Source organism: Corythoichthys intestinalis, chromosome 22, assembly GCF_030265065.1.
Source record: "Corythoichthys intestinalis isolate RoL2023-P3 chromosome 22, ASM3026506v1, whole genome shotgun sequence".
NCBI lineage: Eukaryota > Metazoa > Chordata > Actinopteri > Syngnathiformes > Syngnathidae > Corythoichthys > Corythoichthys intestinalis.
In genome coordinates, this window is record NC_080416.1 from 28,790,527 (window position 1) to 28,813,703 (window position 23,177).

Genomic DNA, 23,177 nt, shown 5'->3' on the forward strand with positions numbered 1-23,177 from the left:
GATCTGTTTCAATTATTTCAAAATCTGTTTAAAAATTGTGTTAGTAAAATAAAATTCAAAAACTGCAAATGACTATTGTTTGTTGGATTTGTTTTTAATGGTCTACCGTTAGAGGGTGGTAACATGCTACTATTAATTTGTTCTTTAATTAGATCAAACATTTTTGACTTAGGTAGATTACAATTTGATCAAATACAACGTGTAGCAGGGAAATGTTCTGTGCATATGAATTTAAGGGTCATGGTTAAAGTGTTAGACTGACTAACCAGATTTTGTTGTTGATGGATTGGTTTGTGAGTTTGTAGGGAAACTGCTTTGCTAGTCATTAAAAGCAGCAGTTTTTCCATTGCAATGCATGTTTGACACAAAGAGACTTTTAATAGTTTTTTAGTGCTTGCTGTAGTTGTACATTAGATATCAGAATGGCTGCAGGGTTGTATATATATGAACTTCCGGTATCAATATCGGATCGGGATCGCAATATTTAGCCTTGGTGTTACTTGGTATTGGATCGAATGCAAAATCACTGGTATTGCCCATCCCTAAGAAAACGACCCCCTCTTTTTCAATCTTATTTCAATGCAAAAAACACCGTCTTATATTCGGGCCAATACGGTATTAAAGATTTAGTGTAGGTTTTCAAGCAGTGGAACATTTCAATGGAATTATAATGTATTCTTATGGGAAAATCCTGCTCGACATACGACCACTTCAACTCACAATTTACAAGGCCCTGGAACAAATTAACTTTGTACATAGAGATACCAATGTACATAAAAATAGTAAGGTTACCGTATTTTTTGGACTAATAGTCGCAGTTTTTTTCATAGTTTGGCTGGGGGTGCGACTTATACTCAGGAGCGACATATGTGTGAAATTATTAACACATTATCATATAATTTCACGTTGTTTTGGTGTTTTGGAGTGACACTGATGGTTTGGTAAACTTGTTAGCATGTTCTTTATGCTGTAGTTATCTGAATAACTCTTAATCGCTATGGCCACATTCACGTTCTGCCTTTGGCAGTGTGTGTTCAATTGTATTATCAGATTTTTTATATTGAAATGCATGCGGTTTCACGCCCACGTGGTGGTGCACTCGCACTTGTTTAAGCGAAGAAGAGCGCTCACACGCCAGATGAAGACGGACAGCTATGCAGCATCTGAGCAAGTGGACGAGAAAGCGAGAGAGAGAAACACAGCTGCGAACCTACGTTCATTGTTTATGCTTGTAAAATATCTCTACAAAGGTAACGCCTATGTGTATCATCTTTTTTGTTGTTGTTGTTGTGTGTTTTCCACCCGCGATCGGACACTTAGAGCCAGTTGTGTGGTTGTTTGAACGATGTGCTAATGCTAGCGAACGCATGCTAACCGTTTGTGCCATTGCTGTAATAGCACCTAATTATCATTTATTTACGTTGCTGCAAACCTGTTTAGTATTGAGGACGAAATTGATTCAGCAAATTATACGGATGTCCTGCATCGTCATTTGGGAGTTTAGCTCGCTGTATAGCCAGGACCGAGCCGTAGCGTCCTGGTGAGGACAGTATATTCGCATTTCGTTGTTCATGCATCATGTAACGTTATACTGTACACTTATTCAGCATGTAGTTCTCTATTGTATTTTTATATTAAATTACCTTTCAAGATGACATATCTGTTCTATGTGTTGGATTTTATCAATTAAATTTCCCTCAAAAATGCGACTTATACTGCGGTGCGACTTATATATGTTTTTTTCCTCTTCGTTGGACATTTTACGGCTGGTGCGACTTATACTCAGGTGCGACTTATACTGCGAAAAATACGGTGATAATTTATGTGTGTGTGTGTGTGTGTGTGTGTGTGTGTGTGGGCTAAGCATTTTTTGTTTAACCAACAAAATCGAAAATCTCACACAAAAATACACACGGTCCCAGGCTTCAACTGGGACCATGTGCTTTGGTCAGATGAGACCAAGATTGAGCTTTTTGGCAACAAACACTCTATGTGGGTCTGGCGTGCCACGAAAGATGCGCATGCTGAAAAGCACCTCATACCCACTGTGAAGTATGGGGGTGGGTCAGTGATGCTGTGGGGCTGTTTTGCTTCCAAAGGCCCTGGGAACCTTGTTAGGGTGCATGGCATCATGAATGCTTTGAAATACCAGGACATTTTAAATCAAAACCTGTTGCCCTCTGCCCGAAAGCTGAAGATGGGTCATCACTGGGTCTTTCAGCAAGACAATGACCCTAAATATATGGCCAAATCTACACAGAAATGGTTCACCAGACACAAAATCAAGCTCCTCCCATGGCCATCTCAGTCCCCTGATCTTGTTTTGTTGGCAAAAGGGGGTTGTACAAAGTATTAACACCAGGGGTGCTAATATTTGTGACACACATTATTTGATGTCAAATATTTTTTTCTTTATGTGGGATTTTTTCCCCACTGAATGAATGCACTTATATTGAAGGTTGGAGTTTATGTTGACTTTAAACTGTTATATAAATTGGTTTATGTGTGTGGTTTCTTTATAAAAAGAAATAAGACAACTTTACTATCTAACAATAACTCAAGTGCTCATAGGATTCTCCAAAACCCAATACAAACTGACACTCGAGACACTGATTAGCATGACCGCTAACTAGCTTAGCACTTGGTGTTCAGTAGTAAAGTCTCGTCAATAAAGGATACAAACAATACAATTGGCTTCACTGACTCAACTCTGACAATCTCACTGGTTCTAACAACACACAAGACAATCTAAGTCTCGACACTTCGTAATACATTATTATTGATTCAGCCACAAAACCTGAATATAGCATTGAACACACTCTATCTTGCTCTAATCACTGGCGTGTACACAGCGGAGTGATTCCTCGTGACGGCGCCCCCTGTCGGCTCGCGCCCGTATGCGGCACGTTTGCTGCTCAACGTGTAGTTGCGCCACTGCATTAACCCATCACGGCTGCTTACCGTCGAGGCAACTGAAGACCTGTTAGAAGTTCAAGTCTGACGCAGAACCGAGCCGGAGCCCCTCCCGACTCGCCGCTATTATCGCCCACCAGCGGAATGCTGAGACTCCGGCAGCCGGAGGCACCGATGAGGAGGGAGGAGGAAGAAACGGGTGGGGGATTCATTCCGACCAGATCGAAACAATCCGACCGGTCACACTTCTAACGTCACATGATGTTTGTTGATATCTCAATGGAATAAAAAATGGGTGGACGGAGGCCAATATTCCAAATGGAAATTAACAAAATGTCTCATGACTCTGACATAAGAGTTGATGAAGCCTTCTAAACTGGAACATTGCTCGAGTTAAATCTATTTGATAAACATCTATGTTAAATGAAATTAAGATTCTTTAAAGGGAACTACGGAGACTTGTAGGCTCTAATGAGCTACAGTTGTTATCTTTTACTAAAATGTTAGAAACACATGCAGTACAATAGGGTGACCAAACGTCCTCTTTTGCCCGGACATGTCCACCTTTCACGTCGTGTCCTCGTCATCCGGCCGGGTTTTACAAATTCATTAAAATGTCCGGTTTTTATGATTTTTCACGGGACCAATTTGAAGAGAATATCTCCGGCCGCTGGGGGACAGCGCTTGCCTGCGTTGTCGTGGCTCCTACTAGTAGGGGCGGGAGAAGGAGTGCAGTTTACCCCTTGTATTATACGGCATTACCGCCATCTACTGGGTTGACGGTTTGGCAAGAGAAGAGGCAGTCAGAGACTACAATAAGAAGTAGTTTTAAGAGACATTTATAGTGCTCCGTACACCTTTCTGTAAGTTTATCTTCTGTTAATGTCGCTCATGTGTTTTCTGTCATATATTATACAATATATGGGTACAAAGAGATGCAGTATGTTGTATTAGTCTTGTATTAATTGTTCTGCGTTTGTGTATTTGGTTTAATGTTAGTATTATATTTTAAGAAGGAGGACCTGCCCAGTTGTTAAGAGTTTTTTACGATAAATACGTATATAATGGCAACTGTTGACTTCTGTCGGAGCTTTGTATTGGCGTGATCTGTAAAATCCCGTTTGATGTCAAATCGTTGCGCTACCGATGATTGTAAACTTAGATAGCAAAGTTTGATTTTGCCTCGTTCCCCGGTACTCGCTAATAGGGTAGCTATCAGTAAGCTAAGCCGCGCTAGGCATTATGGGAAACGTAGTTTTGAAACACTGCGTTTGGAAACATGCTGGTTGAATAGTTTGTCGGTTTATTTTGGTTATTGTTTGTGTGTAACCTAGAACATTAAATGAGAATAAAGATTGAGTAGGAATAACAATTTCTCAACGACAATTATCGTGATAGTAATTTATTTAAAAAATGTATGTGGCACAAACCTACTGTATTGACTGTACTATATTTCCACGGGTTTGCATATTTTTTTTTTGTCATTAATTTTTTTTTTTTTTTTTTTGCTTGTAAGAATAAAGCATGTTAAGTTAAAAACTTATTTCCATATAGTAAATAATACATACTATATGGCATTTTTTTTTTTTTTTTTTTAAATAAAACTGAATTTTTCTGTCCAGACTAAGGAGGCACACTTTAAATATATTAAAGTGATATAGGCATCTTTGAGTGACCTGCGAGTAAAATTCAAGTATCTCAAAGCCGGGCCTAGTGTCCTCTTTTTTGGAAATCAAAATATGGTCACCCTACAGTACAGTATATTATTTCCATTGATTTAAAAATCTATAATATATAGTACATGTTTTGACGTATGGAGGGCACCATGTTTTCCGGGCACAATGCACGCTGGGGGTAATGACGCGGTTGGACTGGACTGGGAGAATAGTTGAGCTAGCTAGCAAGCGAAGCTAGTATGACAACTAGCATGATTTTGTCACATTCTGCTGCTGGTCAGATTGTTTTGTTACAGAGCTGTGACTTTCCAATGGCGTACCTGTATCCAATTGTAGCTCATCAGCTGTGTCGTTAAACCGATCCTAGGGGGCTTGCCGAGATATTGACTTGCTCCCATTTGACAGTTTTTATATCCCTCCGTTGCTAGTTGCATCATTGCCTCAATTTTCCGTATGTCTGCCACTCACCGCGGTTTTCCTCGTTTAAATTTTTTTTTTTTTAATTGCTCCCGACCAAATGTCAAGCTCCCTTTTCGCGATCGCGCATTTTTTCGTGTGTGCTTAATAAACCGTTTTACGCAATCCCTACGTTATTGTTGTCTGCTTGCTGTCTGAAGTGAGCCACGTTTTATAATTCGGTCGGTGGTCAAGCCAGCCGCACTTTCTTTTCGGGTGCGTTTCCCTTTCAGGTTTTGCCGCACAGACAATGCATGTGTATTGCAAATGCTTCATAAGGAAAATCAAGTCCTGTGGTCTACGTGCTCATCTTTCGCACGGGGAACGAGGGTTTGAAACCCGCTGGAGACCTTCATTTAATTACTTTTGCAGCTCGTTTTGTAAAATATCGACCATGCTGTCCTGCTCATCACTTTTCCGATCGAGTTCACATTGGAAGGGCAGAACTGACGACATGTTTATGTAGCTAACGAGTGACACTGAGGGAAGCATGGCATCGCTAACCAATGTCGTCACCGCCCAGAGTGCATTTCATCGCCAACAATTTGGCGATCTACTATGTAAACTAATTTTTCAAATTTTGTAAAAACAAAAACATGAAGAGGGCTTTGAATATATAATTATTATAACTCCTACAAACATTTATCTTTTAAGAACTACAAGCCTTTCAGTCTGTGGCTTCCTTTGACATCGACGAAAAAGACCTTTTGGAATTTCTCACATTTCTGCATAAAATCAGCATCAAATGTGATCACAGATGTAAAAACAGTGTCTGCTTGAACTAAAACCTCCCAAACATTTATAGGTTTTCATATTTTAATGAGTATAGCATGCAAACAACGATGGAACGGGGAAAAATAAGTAAGTGAACCCTCTGCCTAAGGGGACTAAAAGAGCAATTGAAACCAATTTTTACCAAACAATTTAAGTCAGGTGTGTGCCTAAGCACTGATGAGTAGTTTAAAGCTGCCCCACCCACTATAAAACACACACCTGGTAAGAATTGTCTTAATAAGAAGCATTGTCTGATGTGCATCATGGCTCGGTCAAAAGAGCTGTCTGAAGACCTGCGATCAAGGATTGTTGATTTGTATAAAGCTGGGCAAGGATACAAAACCATCTCTAAAAGTCTACAAATGGAGAGTCTGGCACTGTTGCTTCTCTCCCAAGGAGTGGCCGTCCACCAAAGACGATGCCAAGAGTTCAGTGCAGAATACTCAGCGAGGTAAAAAAAACAAAAACCCTAGAGTGTCTGTTAAAGACTTAGAGAAATTACTGGCACCGTCCAATATCTCTGTGCACCCATCAATTATATGTAAAACTATGGCCAGGAACGGTGGTCATGGGAAGAATCCATGGAGGAAGCCACTGCAAAAAAAAATTGTTGATCGTTGTTCGCAAATAGGCACTTGGACACTTCACAGACGTTAAGGCAAAAATATTTTGTGGACTGATGAAACCAAATTTGAATTGTTTGGGAGTAACACAGAACGTCATGTCAGGAGGAAAAATGGAACAGCTTACCAACATCAACACCTCATCCCCACCGTGAAGCATGGTGGAGTGAGCATCATAATTTGGAGCTGTTTTGCTGCCTCAGGGTCTGGACAACAAGCAATCATTAATGGAAGAATGAATTAAAAAGTTTATCAGGATGTTTTGCAGGAAAACCCGAGGCTGTTGCAGACATTTGAAGCTAAAAAGAGGATTGATGCTGCACCAAGACAATGATCCAAAACACAGAAGTAAATCAACTTCAGAATGGTTTCAGAAGAACAAAATACATGTTCTGGAGTAGCCAAGTCAAAGTCCAGACTTGAACACCATTGAAATGCTGTGGCATGAACAAAAGACAAAGCTTTATGCAAGACATCCCAGGAATCTGACTGAACTACAGCAGTTTTGTCGAGAAGAATGGGCCATGATTAGTCCTGATCGATATGCCAGACTGATCTGCAGCTACAGGAAACGTCTGGTTGAAGCTATTGCTGCCAAAGGAGTGCCACAAAATATTAAATGTGATAGTTCACTTACTTATTTTTCCCCCTTCTGTCATTGTTTGCATACTATCCACACTAAAATATGAAAACCTATAAATGTTTGGGTGGTTTTAGTTAAAGTGGACTTTTTTTCATCTGTGTGATTTTGACAAAGATCAGATCACATTTGATGGTGATTTTATGCAGAAATGTGACAAATTCCAAAATGTTCAGATATTTTTTCATACAACTGTATGATTATAGAAGTCTGTGAATTGTCTTTGATAGTCACAAAAATACATGCACCAGATCTGTCAACTCAAAATGCCTTTAGTGCTTACAAATCGTCTATGTTAAATTCATTTGAGACACTATTGAACCCCCTGAAACAAAAATGCTACCTTAATTTTAATCAATTTATTGTCTTTGATGTTTCTGAAAAATGGATACTAGGTTTATTCGTGCATTCATCATCTGTGCCGCTTATCCTCACGAGGGTCGCGGTGGTGCTGAAGCCTGCAGGGTACACCCTGAATTGGTTGAGAGTCAATCGCAGGCTACAGAGAAACAATCAACCATTCACAGTGGTGCTCTACTAGGTTTATTCTAGTCTATGAATTGTCTTTGATCCTTTGGTCTATGAATTGCATGATGTTTACGAAACGTCTACGTTAAATTCAATTAGTACTGTACGACACTGGCAAAAACACGTAAGATTAATTTAAGTTTCAAAATTGTCTTCACTGTTCACGAAAACACTTTAGATGACTTGAAGTCTCTAAATGGTCTTTGATGGTTACGGGCTTAGAACACGAGCTGTTTCCTTTCCACTGTGCAGTGTTGCGTTACATTTTGAAGTGCGGTAAGCACTGGAGAGCGGCATCGTTGGGTCTTTGCTGGTGTACGTGTGGGTGGCGTACGTGGTTTCGGCAAGCGGGCAGTGGCGGCCGACGGCATCAGAAAAGAACAAAAAAACAGCCGACGCTGCCTCGCTTGGATTCTGGAAAAGGGAACCGCAGCAGAATCTTCCAGAATAAACTATGGGAGATGGAAGGGGGGGTTAAGAAGTGGCTGGTCTACTGTGTAATAAGAAGGGGGGCCGCCTTGTTTGAGGCTCCCTCCGACACGGCTTGAGCCGCCTGCCAGAAACGTGTGTGGTTTCGCCGCGATGATGTCAGCCATCGCACACGGGAACTTTCCTAAACAAAGGCACGTCTGTGCGGCGGCGGAAAAGGAGGGGAAGAGGGAGTGGGGCGGCGTTTTGGTTTTTTTTTAAAGCCAGAACACATACTCTCTCTTTCAGTACCTCCTGTTCTTAAATCGTTAGCACCTAAGCTTCCAAATGACTCAATGATCGTCATGAAGATCATCACCATAAATTTGCAAGAACACTGACGTTTTATTTTAAAATGTTTCAGAAACTTGAATCACAGATGAAAATTTCAATGAACTGTTTGGTCACTGACAAAACCAAGAACTTGACGGTTGCCGGTAACTGAAATTGTTTATAGTGTTTCCAACCCACAAACATTTCACGCTTTGAAATTGACTTTGATATTTACGAAATTTATACATTAGTACAACTAGTGCACAGTTCTGTAGGCAACATACACTCACCGGCCACTTTATTAGGTACACCATGCTAGTAACGGGTTGGACCTCCTTTTGCCTTCAGAACTGCCTCAATTCTTCGTGGCATAGATTCAACAAGGTGCTGGAAGCATTCCTCAGAGAGTTTGGTCCATATTGATATGATGGCATCACACAGTTGGTGCAGATTTGTCGGCTGCACATCCATAATGGAAATCTCCCGTTCCACCACATCCCAAAGATGCTCTATTGGATTGAGATCTGGTGACTGTGGAGGCCATTTGAGTACAGTGAACTCATTGTCATGTTCAAGAAACCAGTCTGAGATGATTCCAGCTTTATGACATGGTGCATTATCCTGCTGAAAGTAGCCATCAGAAGTTGGGTACATTGTGGTCATAAAGGGATGGACATGGTCAGCAACAATACTCAGGTAGGCAGTGGCGTTCCAACAATGCTCAATTGGTACCAAGGGGCCCAAAGAGTGCCAAGAAAATATTCCCCACACATTACACCACCACCTCCAGCCTGAACCGTTGAAACAAGGCAGGATGTATCCATGCTTTCATGTTGTTGACGCCAAATTCTGACCCTACCATCTGAATGTCGCAGCAGAAATCGAGACTCATCAGACCAGGCAACGTTTTTCCAATCTTCTATTGTCCAATTTCGATGCGCTTGTGCAAATTGTAGCCTCAGTTCCTGTTCTTAGATGAAAGGAGTGGCACCCGGCGTGGTCTTCTGCTGCTGTAGCCCATCTGCCTCAAAGTTCGACGTACTGTGCGTTCAGAGATGCTCTTCTGCCTACCTTGGTTGTAACGGGTGGTTATTTGAGTCACTGTTGCCTTTCTATCAGCTCGAACCAGTCTGGCTATTCTCCTCTGACCTCTGGCATCAACAAGGCATTTCCGCCCACAGAACTGTCGCTCACTGGATATTTTTTCTTTTTCGGACCATTTTCTGTAAACCCTAGAGATGGTTGTGCGTGAAAAGCCCAGTAGATCAGCAGTTTCTGAAATACTCAGACCAGCCCTTCTGGCACCAACAACCATGCCACGTTCAAAGTCACTCAAATCATCTTTCTTCCCCATACTGATGCTCTGTTTGAACTGCAGGAGATTGTCTTAAACCATGGCTACATTCCTAAATGCACTGAGTTGCCGCCATGTGATTGGCTGATTAGAAATTAAGTGTTAACGAGCAGTTGGACAGGTGTACCTAATAAAGTGGCCGGTGTGTGTATATTCGCACCAGTGTTGTTTTGGTCAACGATAACGAAAATATTTCGTCAACACACACTTTTTTATGACAATGACGAGACGATAACGAGCTAAAAAGTTTTTGTGGGAGACTAAAACATAAGGAGACTAAAATGCGCTATAGTTTGTCCACAGTTTTTTGTAGTTAGCCTGCATTTAGCAGTGTCTAGTTGTGTCACTAGTGACGTGCCCCCCCACCACTTCCCGACTCAGAAGTGTGTCGTCTCCAGTCTCCACGTAGGCTTGCACACACGGTTCTTGGCCAGAGAGAATATGCAATAATGCTTTAGCCTTTAAAGGTCTGTGCTGAGTGATCACTACCACACACTATATGTAACTCGTAGCATTAGCATAGCATTTGTGTTCGCATTAGTATAAGGCTAATGCTAACGGCGTGCGTAAAACCCTCGGACAACTTTTTTTACCCACAGTTCGTGGCGTCCAGGTAGGTATAATTAATTGAAAATAATGTACTGTTGTCCTTCTGAGTGTGTATCATCACTAAGGCTGCAGCTATGGATTATTATAGTAGTCGATTAATTGATGAACTAGATAGTTCGAATAATCGAGTAATCAGATAAGCAACGTTAAAAATTAAAATACCTGAGCTGATCCTCAAAGGGTATAAAAGAATAGATAAACGAGGATCTAAGTACAACAAAAGAGCAATTTGGCTAACTTACATAGCAAATGTCTGCTAGCTTAAATGCTTTAAAATGCTTTTTTTTTTTTTTTTTAACAATGCTCTTAACGAATTGTTCAAATGCGTATTCCTACGAAAACGGCTAAATATGCCTATAAACTAAATTACAAATGCATGAAGAAAGATTAGCTCTAGCCCTAAACCTAACCCTCAAACAAAACTTCACTTATGTTGGTCTTAACAGGGAGCAGCTGGATTCAGCCATGTGAAATGAGTTATGTCATATTCACTGTTACCACGAGAGGGCAGTGTATCCATCCAAATCAATGAAACTAAATGTAAACACTTTCAAAACAAACCATGACCACTTTAATTAGACGAATACTTTAAGCAGCAAAATTTAATTCAAATCTTTTTTCTAAACGTATTACTCAAGTTAATCGATAAATCGTTGCAGCACTAATTATCACCAAGTTAGCGTAATGTTTTTAAATTTTGCAGACGAAAACATTTGTAGTAAACGTCAACTAAAACTAGACGGAATTAGTCGCGTTTTCGTCAACAAAAACTAGACTAAGGTAAACACATTTTGAGCTAAAATATAACTAAGACTAATAAGTATTATTGACCAAAAGACTTAAGACGAAAATTAGAAGGGTTGCCAAAAACAGCACTGATTTGCACATTAGCCATTTTGCACTAGCATTGCAGAAATGTTATGTAAAAGTCCCATCTTTCTTTTTAAGCTTTGTCCATTTATGCTGGTCTGAGGTCAGCAGAACATACGTAAAATCATTTTTTAGTGTGACTAAGCCGTAGCTAGTCTCAGAGCTTAGTCTACATCATACGGATAGTTTGCACGCGTGTGTGTGTGCGCAGTACAGCTGAAGCCATGTGGGACGCAATGGAAAAACCAGTGAGTCACCCTCGTCTGGACAGGAAGCCACTGGCCGGCCTAATAGCGTATCCCATTCAGAAATGTGACATCTTTAAATAGCTCGCCACCACATTTTGACACACCGGCGACAAAGGGGGCGGGGAAACACAGCAGAGGTGCGAAGGGGCGAGGTCGCCGAGATTGCCGGACACAGCAAGTGTATGTGGGTCGCGTCACCACGGTGACCAGAAACTGCTACAGAGTCCAGCTTGTTGTACATTGGGGCAAATAAGTATTTAGTCAACCACCAATTGTGCAAGTTCTCCTACTTGAAAAGATTAGACAGGCCTGTAATTGTCAACATAGGTAAACCTCAACCGTGAGAGACAGAATGTGGAGAAAAAAAAACAGAAAATCACATTGTTTGATTTTTTAAAAGAATTTATTTTTAAATTAGAGTGGAAAATAAATATTTGGTCACCTACAAACAAGCAAGATTTCTGGCTGTCAAAGAGGTCTAACTTCTTCTAAAAAGGTATAACAAGGTCTAACGAGGCTCCACTCGTTACCTGTATTAATGGCACCTGTTTTAACTCATTATCCGTATAAAAGACACCTGTCCACAAACTCAGTCAGTCACACTCCAAATTCCACTATGGCCAAGACCAAAGAGCTGTCGAAGGACACAAGAGACAAAATTGTAGACCTGCACCAGGCTGAGAAGACTGAATCTGCAATAGGTAAAACGCTTGGTGTAAAGAAATCAACTGTGGGAGCAATTATTAGAAAATGGAAGACATACAAGACCACTGATAATCTCCCTCGATCTGGGGCTCCATGCAAGATCTCACCCCGTGGCGTCAAAATGATAACAAACGGTGAGCAAAAATCCCAGAACCACATGGGGGACCAAGTGAATGACCTACAGAGAGCTGGGACCACAGTAACAAAGGCTACTATCAGTAACACAATGTGCCGCCAGGGACTCAAATCCTGCACTGCCAGATGTGTCCCCTGCTGAAGAAAGTACACGTCCAGGCCCGATCCAGACGAGGACTGGGAGAATGTGTTTTGGTCAGATGAAACCAAAATAGAACTTTTTGGTAGAAACACAGGTTCTCGTATTTGGAGGAGAAAGAATACTGAATTGCATCCGAATAACACCATACCCACTGTGAAGCATGGGGGTGGAAACATCATGCTTTGGGGCTTTTTTTCTGCAAAGGGACCAGGACGACTGATCCGTGTAAAGAAAAGAATGAATGGGGCTATGTATCGAGAGATTTTGAGTGAAAATCTCCTTCCATTAGCAAGGGCATTGAAGATGAGACGTGGCTGGGTCTTTCACCATGACAGTGATCCCAAACACACAGCCAGGAAAACCAAGGAGTGGCTTCGTAAGAAGCATTTCAAGGTCCTGGAGTGGCGTAGCCAGTCTCCAGATCTCAACCCCATAGAAAATCTGTGGAGTGAGTTGAAAGTCTGTGTTGCCCAACGACAGTCCCAAAACATCACTGCTCTAGAGGAGATCTGCATGGAGGAATGGGCCAAAATACCAGCAACAGTGTGTGAAAAGCTTGAGAAGAGTTACAGAAAACGTTTGGCCTCCGTTATTGCCAACAAAGGGTACATAACAAAGTATTATAAATACTTATTTTCCACTCTAATTTGGAAATAGAATTCTTTAAAAATCAAACAATGTGATTTTCTGTTGTTTTTTTCCCCCCACATTCTGTCTCTCATGGTTGAGGTTTACCCATGTTGACAATTACGTGCCTCCCTCATATTTTCAAGTTGGACAACTTGCACAATTAGTGGTTGACTAAATACTTATTTGCCCCACTGTATGTTGTTCCCTCTGCTGAGGAGGTTTTCAATAGCGGATCCAATTGCCCCAAAGGTTTACTGAAGGATGGGGCTTAGCACCCAGAAGAACCTGCTACATTTTAGTGTGCAAACTTCAGGCATTAGAATGAAGCTAGATGTTAGGATGAAAACAAAATTACAAGTTACTTTAGTGGTTCTGGATATGCTAACCCAGGAGCTAAAATGTTCCCTGAACAGACCCCAAAATTAGATGCCAAAACATTAACACATGGAAGGATGATGTGGGAAAACAACGTAAGTAAAATCAAAAGCATGTCAACCACATCACTTAGCCATTTGCCATCTGTAATGAAATGCACAGGGACTTTTTGGTCATAGAACACCCTGATCAGGGTCTTTTTTTAGGCCTGATAAATTACCTTAGATCAGTGGTTCTTAACCTTGTTAAGGTTTTGCATGTGGATTCTCCGAACACTTCGGAATTAGATAAAAAAGCAACTTTTTTCAAATTCAAAATCAACACATCTAAGCTAGCAAGCTAAGAATTTAGCATATTCCCGTTCAAAATTCTTCTCATTTAGACAGCATGTTTTATGAACAGGTCAAAATTGGAGACTATGTTGCCCATTGGTTTGTTGTATTCCCTCATACCAAGTGCGAGTCAACCTTCCACTGAGCAAACCAGTTCCTCCTCCCATTAGATCGGGGACTAGCAATTGAAAGAAATGGATTAAGCCTGTAAATTGGGAGCAAACCAGTCCAAAACCTGGTCTAAAAAGCCACTTTGCCTGGATTTAATCAGCGTACGAAAATGCTGCATTTCTTTATCTTCGCCGAACCCCTTAGACTCACTCACCAAACCCCTGGGGTTCGATTGAACCCAGGTTAAGAACCACTGACCTAGATTAAGAATTTATGGAATAGCTTCTGCCCAGATACACAGTCAGTAAAGAAACAATCTGGTTCTAGACCTTTACGATTTAGTGTCCTCCAACCAGGACCATCATCCTCACCAGGAACTTTAGTTCTTTGGATTTTAGCTCCGTACCTTTTTTTATTTGCAACTAATTATTATCTTGTGTTTATGCAGTGCCTTGGAAGAGGTCCAAAGAATATTTATAGAAGAGATAAGATAGAGGGAAAGTACCATAACTGCCCTTCTAATCCACTTCAGATCTGCCCCAGAGATTCAGGAAGCTTCAATAAATAGAACAAGGTTTTTGGACAGTCCCGATTTACAAGACTCTCCACTGTAGAAACGTATCTCAAAAAGTCCAAGCACAATTCCAGCAAAGTGTAAAACAATTTTCAAACCTGTACAATGGGGTGTCCTCCGCCCAAAGCCTTCACCGCTCCCCTGCTGCCTTCAGTCTCATAGTGGGCCCGGTGATGTGATTTGGGCTGCACCTCAATCTGTAGGCTGTAGGGTCCCGAGCTGGACGGCAGCTGCCAGTCAAGGGCAGGCAGGGATGGGCTGAAAAAGATGACAGATTATCGTCATCAGATTCAAAACTTCAGTTTGAGGCGCTTCCGTACCTGACATATGGCTTAGGCTTGGACCAGGAGTACTGGTGCTGAGGCACGTCGAGAAAACCTCCACAGTACGCCTCCTTCTTCATGGGCAGGCGGTTGGAGGGGTGCTCCTCTCGACACAGGTCTCCAATTGTCTGCTCTTCGCCGCCGGGTTCCAATTTGAGGCTGACAGTTGGGCTGTGTTCCAGACTGGTTCTACGAGCTTTCATGGGTATGGCTTCTCCAAGGTCGGCCATACCGTCTGTGGTCAAGGCGTTGATGGCCGCCAAGATGGCCGAGTTGGTGTACTGGTTGGTGTTTGGCAGCCAGGACTCCTCGGTGATGCTAAGGCGTGGCGACGTTTGGGGGGATGGGCCCGGGGAGTGGTTGGGCGAGTGCTGGTAGTGCTTGTGCGCCACCCCGCCGCCGTTGAAACTGTACTTCCTCTTTGCACCGCAAGGGGAATTTGGCCTGGAGCTGCCGCGGCCGACAAAGGGATCATCCGTCATATTCGTGCGGGGCGAGGTGGAGGGAGAGTGTCTCGGGGAGCCGGTGGGCAGGGCCAGGGTGGAACTCTTGGGGGACACGGAGGGTGACTGCCACGGCGAGTTCTGCGGTGATTGTTCGTAGTTGTACGAGAAGCCGGACTCGTAGGACGACGCCTCCGACTGGCAACTGCGGGACGACACGCTGCTGGCAGGACTCAGGCAGCTCGGGTCCCGGTAACCGTCTCCACTAGGGAGCGTCAAGGTCACAACTGAGTTGACCCGCTTGGTTACAGGAAGGCTGTCCTGCTCTGCTTCGTTCTCAGGAAACTGACCATAAGCAGTAATCTCAATGCGGGGGCTCTCCAGGGCGGGTGCCCCATTCGGACGGGCCGAGTAGTAGCTCGTGGCGCTCAGGTCGTCCTGGCTGTCGAAGATGTGAGCCTCTGAAACTGAGATGACGGGGCTTGACTGGAGGCTTAGGTACTGCGGGGCCAGGCACGGGTTGCCCAGCGGGAGGGAGAGGCTGACATTGGGCGTGTAGCCATAAGCGTCTGGAAGGCAAACACATGGACTTACGATCTTCATACATACATAAACACTACCAGAAGACACTTGTCAAGGATTTCTTTATGTCCATTGACAGCTCTGTGGTTTCATATTGCTTACACCCCTATCTGGATGACAAATTGTTTCGTCACAAGTCAAACAAATACCTGAGCCTGGCCCAATCGTCAGCTGTGTTTTTTGTTTACATTTGGCAAGATTGTCTGCTGTTCTTCCCGGTTTTATATACCGCAGCATGACCAGTCATGCTGGGCTCTGGCTATAGCCCGGTCCAAGAAAAATGACGAAGAACATTTCGAATGGTTTGAGTCGTATAAATGGAGACCAGGTGGGTGGGTGGAGGGAGGGGACACATGCTGAATAAAACAACTAAAAATAAACCCCGTCTGGCTCATTGAAGCCAAACCCAACATCGTTTTAATTTTACACAGCAAGACGTGTGCTGTTTAATTACACCATTAGAAAGTATAACACTATAGAACCAGTGTTTTTTTGTTTTTGTTTGTGGTGGGGGTGTCTACGTGGTCCCCTCCGTGCCAAAAAGCCTGGGAAGCAGACGTCACATAAGCAAGCTCAAGAGGCTCCCGTCTGCTGTAAATTTACATGACATCAGCGGCACCAGAGCAGACTAAAACCAGAAGGCTTTTTTTCATCTAAGGCTTGACAAGCAGAGCGTGGATGGGGGGAGGCTCGGGCCGCCGTGGCTGCTTTAGAGCGCCTCGTTGTCACTGCGTAGACAGCAATAATCCTTTGGGGAATATAGTTGTTGCTTCATAATTCAAATTTGGCAGGGCTGTTAACAACACTCCTTTCTGTGGTGTGTGGGGTTTACAAGATATGTTTAGTTTTGCTTCAAAGGGTCTTTTCAGAGTTAAGATCCAAAATATATTATATGTTTAATGGGTCAATGTTAGCAAATACATTTGAATGCAGATAAATTATCCTTAAAAGTCAGACAACACTGAATTCATCAACAGCAAATATATTTGAACGGATTTTTAAGTTGAAGCTTCTAAAAGATTTGTCAGTAATTCTTACACTAGACACTAGAGGGAGTTGGCTTCTTGGCACTAAAAGTTCCTTAAATTTTTAAAAATCGAATCTTAAATATAGTGCAATTAAAAGTTAAATAAAACTGAACTGAACACGACAAATGTACTGTACAAGATTTATTTTTTTTAAAATCCGAGACAACGTAATATGAATTTTATTTCGAGTAATGTTTTGCGTACCACCAGAGGGAGCCCACGTGCCACACTTTGAAAATCGTGTTACAAACTTTGAAAAGTGACTTAAAAGTACTAAAATTTTCGTTCTTTGTTGTTGTTTTTGGTCTGAAACGGTTCTTGCACCAATTTTGTAGCTGTAAAAAGACAAAACATCACAAATTTAAAATCAAAATATCACAAATTTAATATGATAATTATTTACAGGACCCAGAAACAATTCCAGGACAGTTTTTTTGTTGAGTAATAGTTATAATTTTTGTACGTGATAAATTCATATCTGTAGAACCCTGTTTATAGCTCGTTACAGATGTTCTTTGAAAATCTCATTTTTTTTGTAATAATGTGATCTTGGATGACATTTAATGTATTGGGAAAGGTGCCAAGTGTCACACAGCCACGTCACATGTGTCATTTTGGACGCGAGGGGAAACAAAGCAATCAACATGATTTTAAAAAGGTAGAAATCGAGACAAAAGTGAAAGCTCACCCTCCTCGGCTGATTTCATCATCTTTTGCAGCTCCCCCCAAAAGTACAAAGTGACGTCAAACTGTTGCTTCGGATGCAGAGTGAGTCGGTTCGTGATCCATAAAGCTGCGCGGGCAAAGTATCTCCTCGCTTAAAAAAAAAAAAAAAACAGTCCTAAAAGTGGGGAATCCGAAAAGGTTCGGTTTTTGGGGGATCTTAGATCTTCCTTGGATCGCCCGTGACGCAGCGCTCGAGCTGTGTGCGGCAACCGGAGCGCCTTTTAAACCGGGGGATCACCTCAGAGGATCACCTCCCCGGGAGGGTTGGGGCCCCGCCCCTCTCCCGGATCCGCCCACCGCTCTGACGCAAGTGCGCGCACCCCGAGCCGTCCAGTGGAGATCCTGGTGGCGCGCGCGCGCGCAGCTGCGAACGAGCGAGGCTGGCAGGGAATCCTGGAGGAGGCTCCGAAACAGCACGAAGCGGCTCAGAAAGCAAACAATTAGAAACATGTGAGCTTCAAAACAGCAGAGGAATCAAATGAGTGGACCACAGCTGGGCATGCGCAGTCATACCGTTCTAAAATATTAGGAACAGCTCTTATTATGATACAAAGTTAAAAAAAAATGCAATTATGATTAACCCTTTTACTGATTCTCACTGGTTTCCATTGATGGCACTAGACGTCCAATCCATTTCAGAGCCCTATTTTATACGCTGAAAAAATAAAAAGCAATGTGATGTTTTGGACCAGGTTTTTGGACTGGTTTGGCTTCAATTTACAGGCTTTATTCCAAGGGCGTAGGTTTGGTCTCAACGTTGGTAGGAACGATATAGCAGGCAAAATGGATTTTGGTATGTGGAATTTTTTTGGGGGGTATGTAGCTAAATGACTTTTGCTATGTGGCATTTTTATTCAGTATGTGTTTTTTTTGTTTTTGTTTGTTTGTTTGTTTGTTTTTTTTGGATGTGGCAAAATGAATTTTGGCATGTGGCATTTTTTGGGGCATGTGGCAAAATTGATTTGGTGTGTGGCATTTTTATTAGGTATAATGAAAAATGGATTTCGGCATGTGGAATTTTTTTTTGGTATGTGGCAAAATGAATTTCGGCATGCAGCTTTTTTTGGTATATGGCAAAATAGATTTTGGTATGTGGAATTTTTTTTTGGCAGGTGGCAAAATGAATTTTGGCATGTGGCATTTTTTTGGGTATGTGGCAAAATTGATTTTGGTATGTGGCATTTTTATTTGGTATGTGGCAAAATGGATTTTGGCATGAGGAATTTTTTTTTTTTTTGGTATGAGGCAAAATAATGGTAAATGGTATTATGCTTGCATAGCGCTTTTCCACCTTTCAAAGTGCTCAAAGCACTTTACACTACATTGCCATCTACCCGCTGGTGACGCAGCACCAGGAGCTTAGGCGAGTTCATCAGGGCAAAGAATTGATCCAACAACCTCTGGGCTGGGGGACAACTACTCTACCACTGAGCCACGCCATACCAATTAGATTTTGGTATATGACAAAATGGATTGTTGGTGTGTGGCATTTTTATTTGGTATGTAGCAAAATTAATTTTGGCATGTGGTGTGTTTTTGGGTATGTGGCAAAATGGATTTTAGTATGTGGCAAAATTAATTTTGCTATGTGGCATTTTTATTACGTATGTGGCAAAATGGATTTTGGTATGTGGCATTTTTATTAGGTATGTGCCAAAATGGATTTTGGCATCGGGATTTTTGTTGGGGTTTATTTTTTTGTATGTGGCAAAATGAATTTTGGCATGTGGAATTTTTTGGGGTGTGTGGCAAAATTGATTTTGGTGTTTGACATTTTTATTTGGTATGTGGCAAAATGGATTTCGGCATGTGGTATTTTTTTGGGGTATGTGGCAAAATGGATTTTGGAATGTGGCATTTTTATGTGGTATGTGGCATTTTTTTGGGTATGTGGCAAAATGGATTTTGGCGAATGATTTTTTTCTTCTTTTTTTTTTTTTTGGTATGTGGCAAAATGAATTTTGGCATGTGGCATTTTTATTTACTATCTGGCAAAATTAATTTTGCTATGTGGCATTTTTATTAGGTATGTGTCAAAATGGATTTTGGCGTGTGGGTTTTTTTTTTTTTTTTTTTGTATGTTGCAAAATGAATTTTGGCATGTGGATTTTTTTTTTGGTATTAGGGAAAATAGATTTTGGTATGTGGCATTTTTATTTGGTAGGTGAAAAAATGAATTTTGGCATGTAGCATTTTTGGGGTGTATGTGACAAAATGGATTTTGGAATTTGGCATTTTTATGTGGTATGTGGCATTTTTTTTTTTTTTGGTATGTGGCAAAAAGGATTTTGGCGAGTGAATTTTTTTTTTTTTTTTTTTTGGTATGAGGCAAAATGAATTTTGGCATGTGGCATTTTTATATGGTAAGTGGCAAAATTGATTTTAGCACGCGGCATTTTTATTTGGTATGTGGCTAAATGGATTTTGGCATGTGGAATATATATTTTTTTTGGTATGTGGAAAAATGAATTTCGGCATGTAGCATTTTTTGGTATGTGGCAAAATAGATTTTGCTATTTGGCATTTTTTTGGTGTGTGCCAAAATGGATTCTTGGTGTGTGGCATTTTTATTTGGTATGTGGCAAATTGAATTTTGGAATGTGGTGTTTTTTTGAGTATGTGGCAAAATGGATTTTGGTATGTGGCAAAATTAATTTTGCTATGTGGCATTTTTATTACGTATGTGGTAAAATGAATTTTGCTATGTGGCATTTTTATTTGGTATGTGGCAAAATGAATTTTGGCATGTGGAATTTTTTTTTTTTGGTATTAGGCAAAATAGATTTTGGTATGTGGCATTTTTATTTGGTAGGTGGCAAAATGAACTTTGGCATGTGGCATTTTTTGGGGGATATGTGGCAAAATGGATTTTGGAATGTGGCATTTTTATGTGGTATGTGGCATTTTTTTTGGTATGTGGCAAAGTGGATTTTGGCGAGTGAATTTTTTTCTTTTTTTTGGTATGTGGCAAAATGAATTTTGGTATGTGGCATTTTTATTTGGTACGTGGCAAAATGGATTTTAGCATGTGGCATTTTTATTTGATACGTGGCAAAATGAATTTTGGCATGTGGTGTTTTTTTGGGTGCGTGGCAAAATGGATTTTGGTATGTGGAATTTCTATTTGGTATGTGGCAAAATGGATTTTGGTATGAGGCATTTTTATTAGGTATGTGGCAAAATGGATTTTGGCGTCGGGATTTTTTTTTTTTTTTTTTGGATGTGGCAAAATGAATTTTGGCCTGAGGAATTTTTTGGGATATGTGGCAAAATTGATTTTGGTGTGTGGCATTTTTATTTGGTATGTGGCAAAATGGATTTCGGCATGTGGCATTTTTTGGGGGGTATGTGGCAAAATGGATTTTGGAATGTTGCATTTTTATGTGGTATGTGGCATTTCTTTTGGTATGTGGAAAAATGGATTTTTGGTGTGTGGCATTTTTATTTGGTATGTGGCAAAATGAATTTTGGCACGTGGTATTTTTTTGGCTATGTGGCAAAATGGATGTTGCATTGTAACATGGTGTATGATCACATAATAATAATTTAGCAAAATGTCTAAATTGATGGAAATAAATGATAAAATCCCAAATGATTAACTGCGATTGACTGGCAAGCAGTTCTTGGCTTGCTAGCCTGCAACACCTTTCTGAGGAGAAGCGGTACGAATAATAAATACATCAATAATAAGCACATATCAATAAAATACGTATATTTTAGTTTAATTTTAATGTAATGATGAAAACAAGACTAAATGATCAAACAATCAAAGAACTATTGCATTTGATTTTATTCAAAGTATTCCATTTTAAGAAGCCAACACATTTTTTAGGAGACGTGAAAATGAGCTGCATTTGATGGCACCTGGAGGAGTTTGGAAATGACGGTAAAGCCAACTCTTGCTTCTTACTTGCGCTTCCTGCCATCGAGAGCCCGCGGGCCACCAAAGGCATCATTATGGACGCTGCTGGCATTATAAAAATATCAAAGTCTTTTTAGTATATACTGTGTGCACCCCGTCATTTGACACGCCGAGCACCTCGAGGAGTTCCGCCCAGAAGATGCTGGCTGGCTCTCTGCGGTCGGGTTGTGGATCGCTCGCGACCATCTGGAGGCGCTTTGGATTTTGTGCGGTGACGACATCCACTCACTTGACCCGAAGCTGCATGAGAGCACCATTTTTAACAACATGTTATCAGAAGCGTTCAGTAGGATTTACTGTTAAATATTTGGACGCTTCCTTGAACTACTGTACAGCAATTTCATTAGAGGTCTTGTGATATACTTAGTAAATTTGGCTACTGATATTTTCTGATTTGTGCTGCATCAACTGTTGAGATGATTGCCTTCCAACCATAACAATTTAACGGATTAAGTACACAAAAAGGCACAACGATTTCTAGAAAAGCTGATGTTTTCAGGATTGATAACAATCCATAGAATATAACTAGCAGTGCCGATTGCTCTAAGACTGCAAGGGAAGCTCAGTTACCCCTAAAGCAGGGGTGGACAAACTATTCCCCAAGGGCCCCAGTGCAGGAGTGTCTCAAGAGTGATTTGGTCGAAGATTCAAGGCACTTTGAAACGTTGAATGGAAAAAATTAGCGTGACTTTAGCTTGAAATATTTACGTAAAATGAATGATAACTGCCAGTTTTTTTTTTTTTTTTTTTTTTTTTTTGCTTTTAACCAATAATCTAGACTGTTTTACATTCATATCTATAGAAATTCCTGGTTTTACTCATTTATTTACAAGAATTTTCAACTTAAAAGCTCTTTGTTTTGTGATGGTAGCCATTTTGGATTTTGTATCTATACACAATAGTGTAACTTTACATTCAAATAATCTGGTAAATTTTGGCCAATTGCATGTTTTTTGGCAAAAAAAGGTAATTTAAACATTTCTGCGTGCATTAAAAAAATCCGCTTTTATGTTGTTTTAAAATTTTTTTTTTTAACATTTCAATCTAAAAACGAGGGCCAGATAGCAGGCAAGACGTGCTGAGGCAATAGTAACATCGGAATTCAACCTAAATAGGTTGTGATTGTATATTGAAAAATGATAACTTTGCTTTCGTTGAGTAAAATTAACATGATTCTGCATGTTTTCCTCAAGTAAATTTCTGATGTGAACATTGAGTGAGTATTGAAAATTTGTCAAAATTGCACTAAATTAAAAAAAAAAAAAAAAAAAAAAAAAAAAAAAAGAATTCGCAATTTTGGGCTTAAACTTGTAGTATGTTAAACACTGCTATTGATCCTGAAAATATAGCTGATTATCTCTGCATTTGGTGATTTTTGTGCATCTAGCATAAAATCTGAGAATGTTATAGCCATTTTAAATTTTGTTATACTTGTGTAAAATATAATTAATCGGGATTTCATTAGGGAACAACTTTGAAAAAAGAATAGGAGAGAGAGACAGAAGCACAACAACAGGAAATACATTGAATGCCTACATTAACTATGAATATGTTGGTGCTATTGTTAGCTAGTTGTATTTCCGGTTGACACCGTGTGGGGTGCCTGATGACCAAAGAGAAAGTGTGTGTGTGCGTGGGGGGGTGTAAGAAAGATATGTGATTGGAAAGGGTGAAGTGTAAACAAATCAGCCATGTGAGGTGTAGAACCCAGTATTTG

The 23,177-nt window shown here is 40.8% G+C and overlaps 1 protein-coding gene across 1 annotated transcript in view; it reads right to left on the reverse strand.

Annotated features, from left to right (window-relative positions):
* nfatc1 (nuclear factor of activated T cells 1) overlaps window positions 1-17,711 on the reverse strand; it is a 102,167-nt gene extending 84,456 nt beyond the window's left edge. The window contains exons 1-3 of the mRNA XM_057828171.1: window positions 17,501-17,711; window positions 14,757-15,771; window positions 14,535-14,694 (exon numbers count right to left, since the gene is read on the reverse strand). Coding sequence (XP_057684154.1) covers window positions 14,535-14,694; window positions 14,757-15,771; window positions 17,501-17,522 — 1,197 coding nt within the window. The 5' untranslated portion in view covers window positions 17,523-17,711. The remainder of the gene's footprint in view (window positions 1-14,534; window positions 14,695-14,756; window positions 15,772-17,500) is intronic.
* Window positions 17,712-23,177: the final 5,466 nt, after the last annotated feature.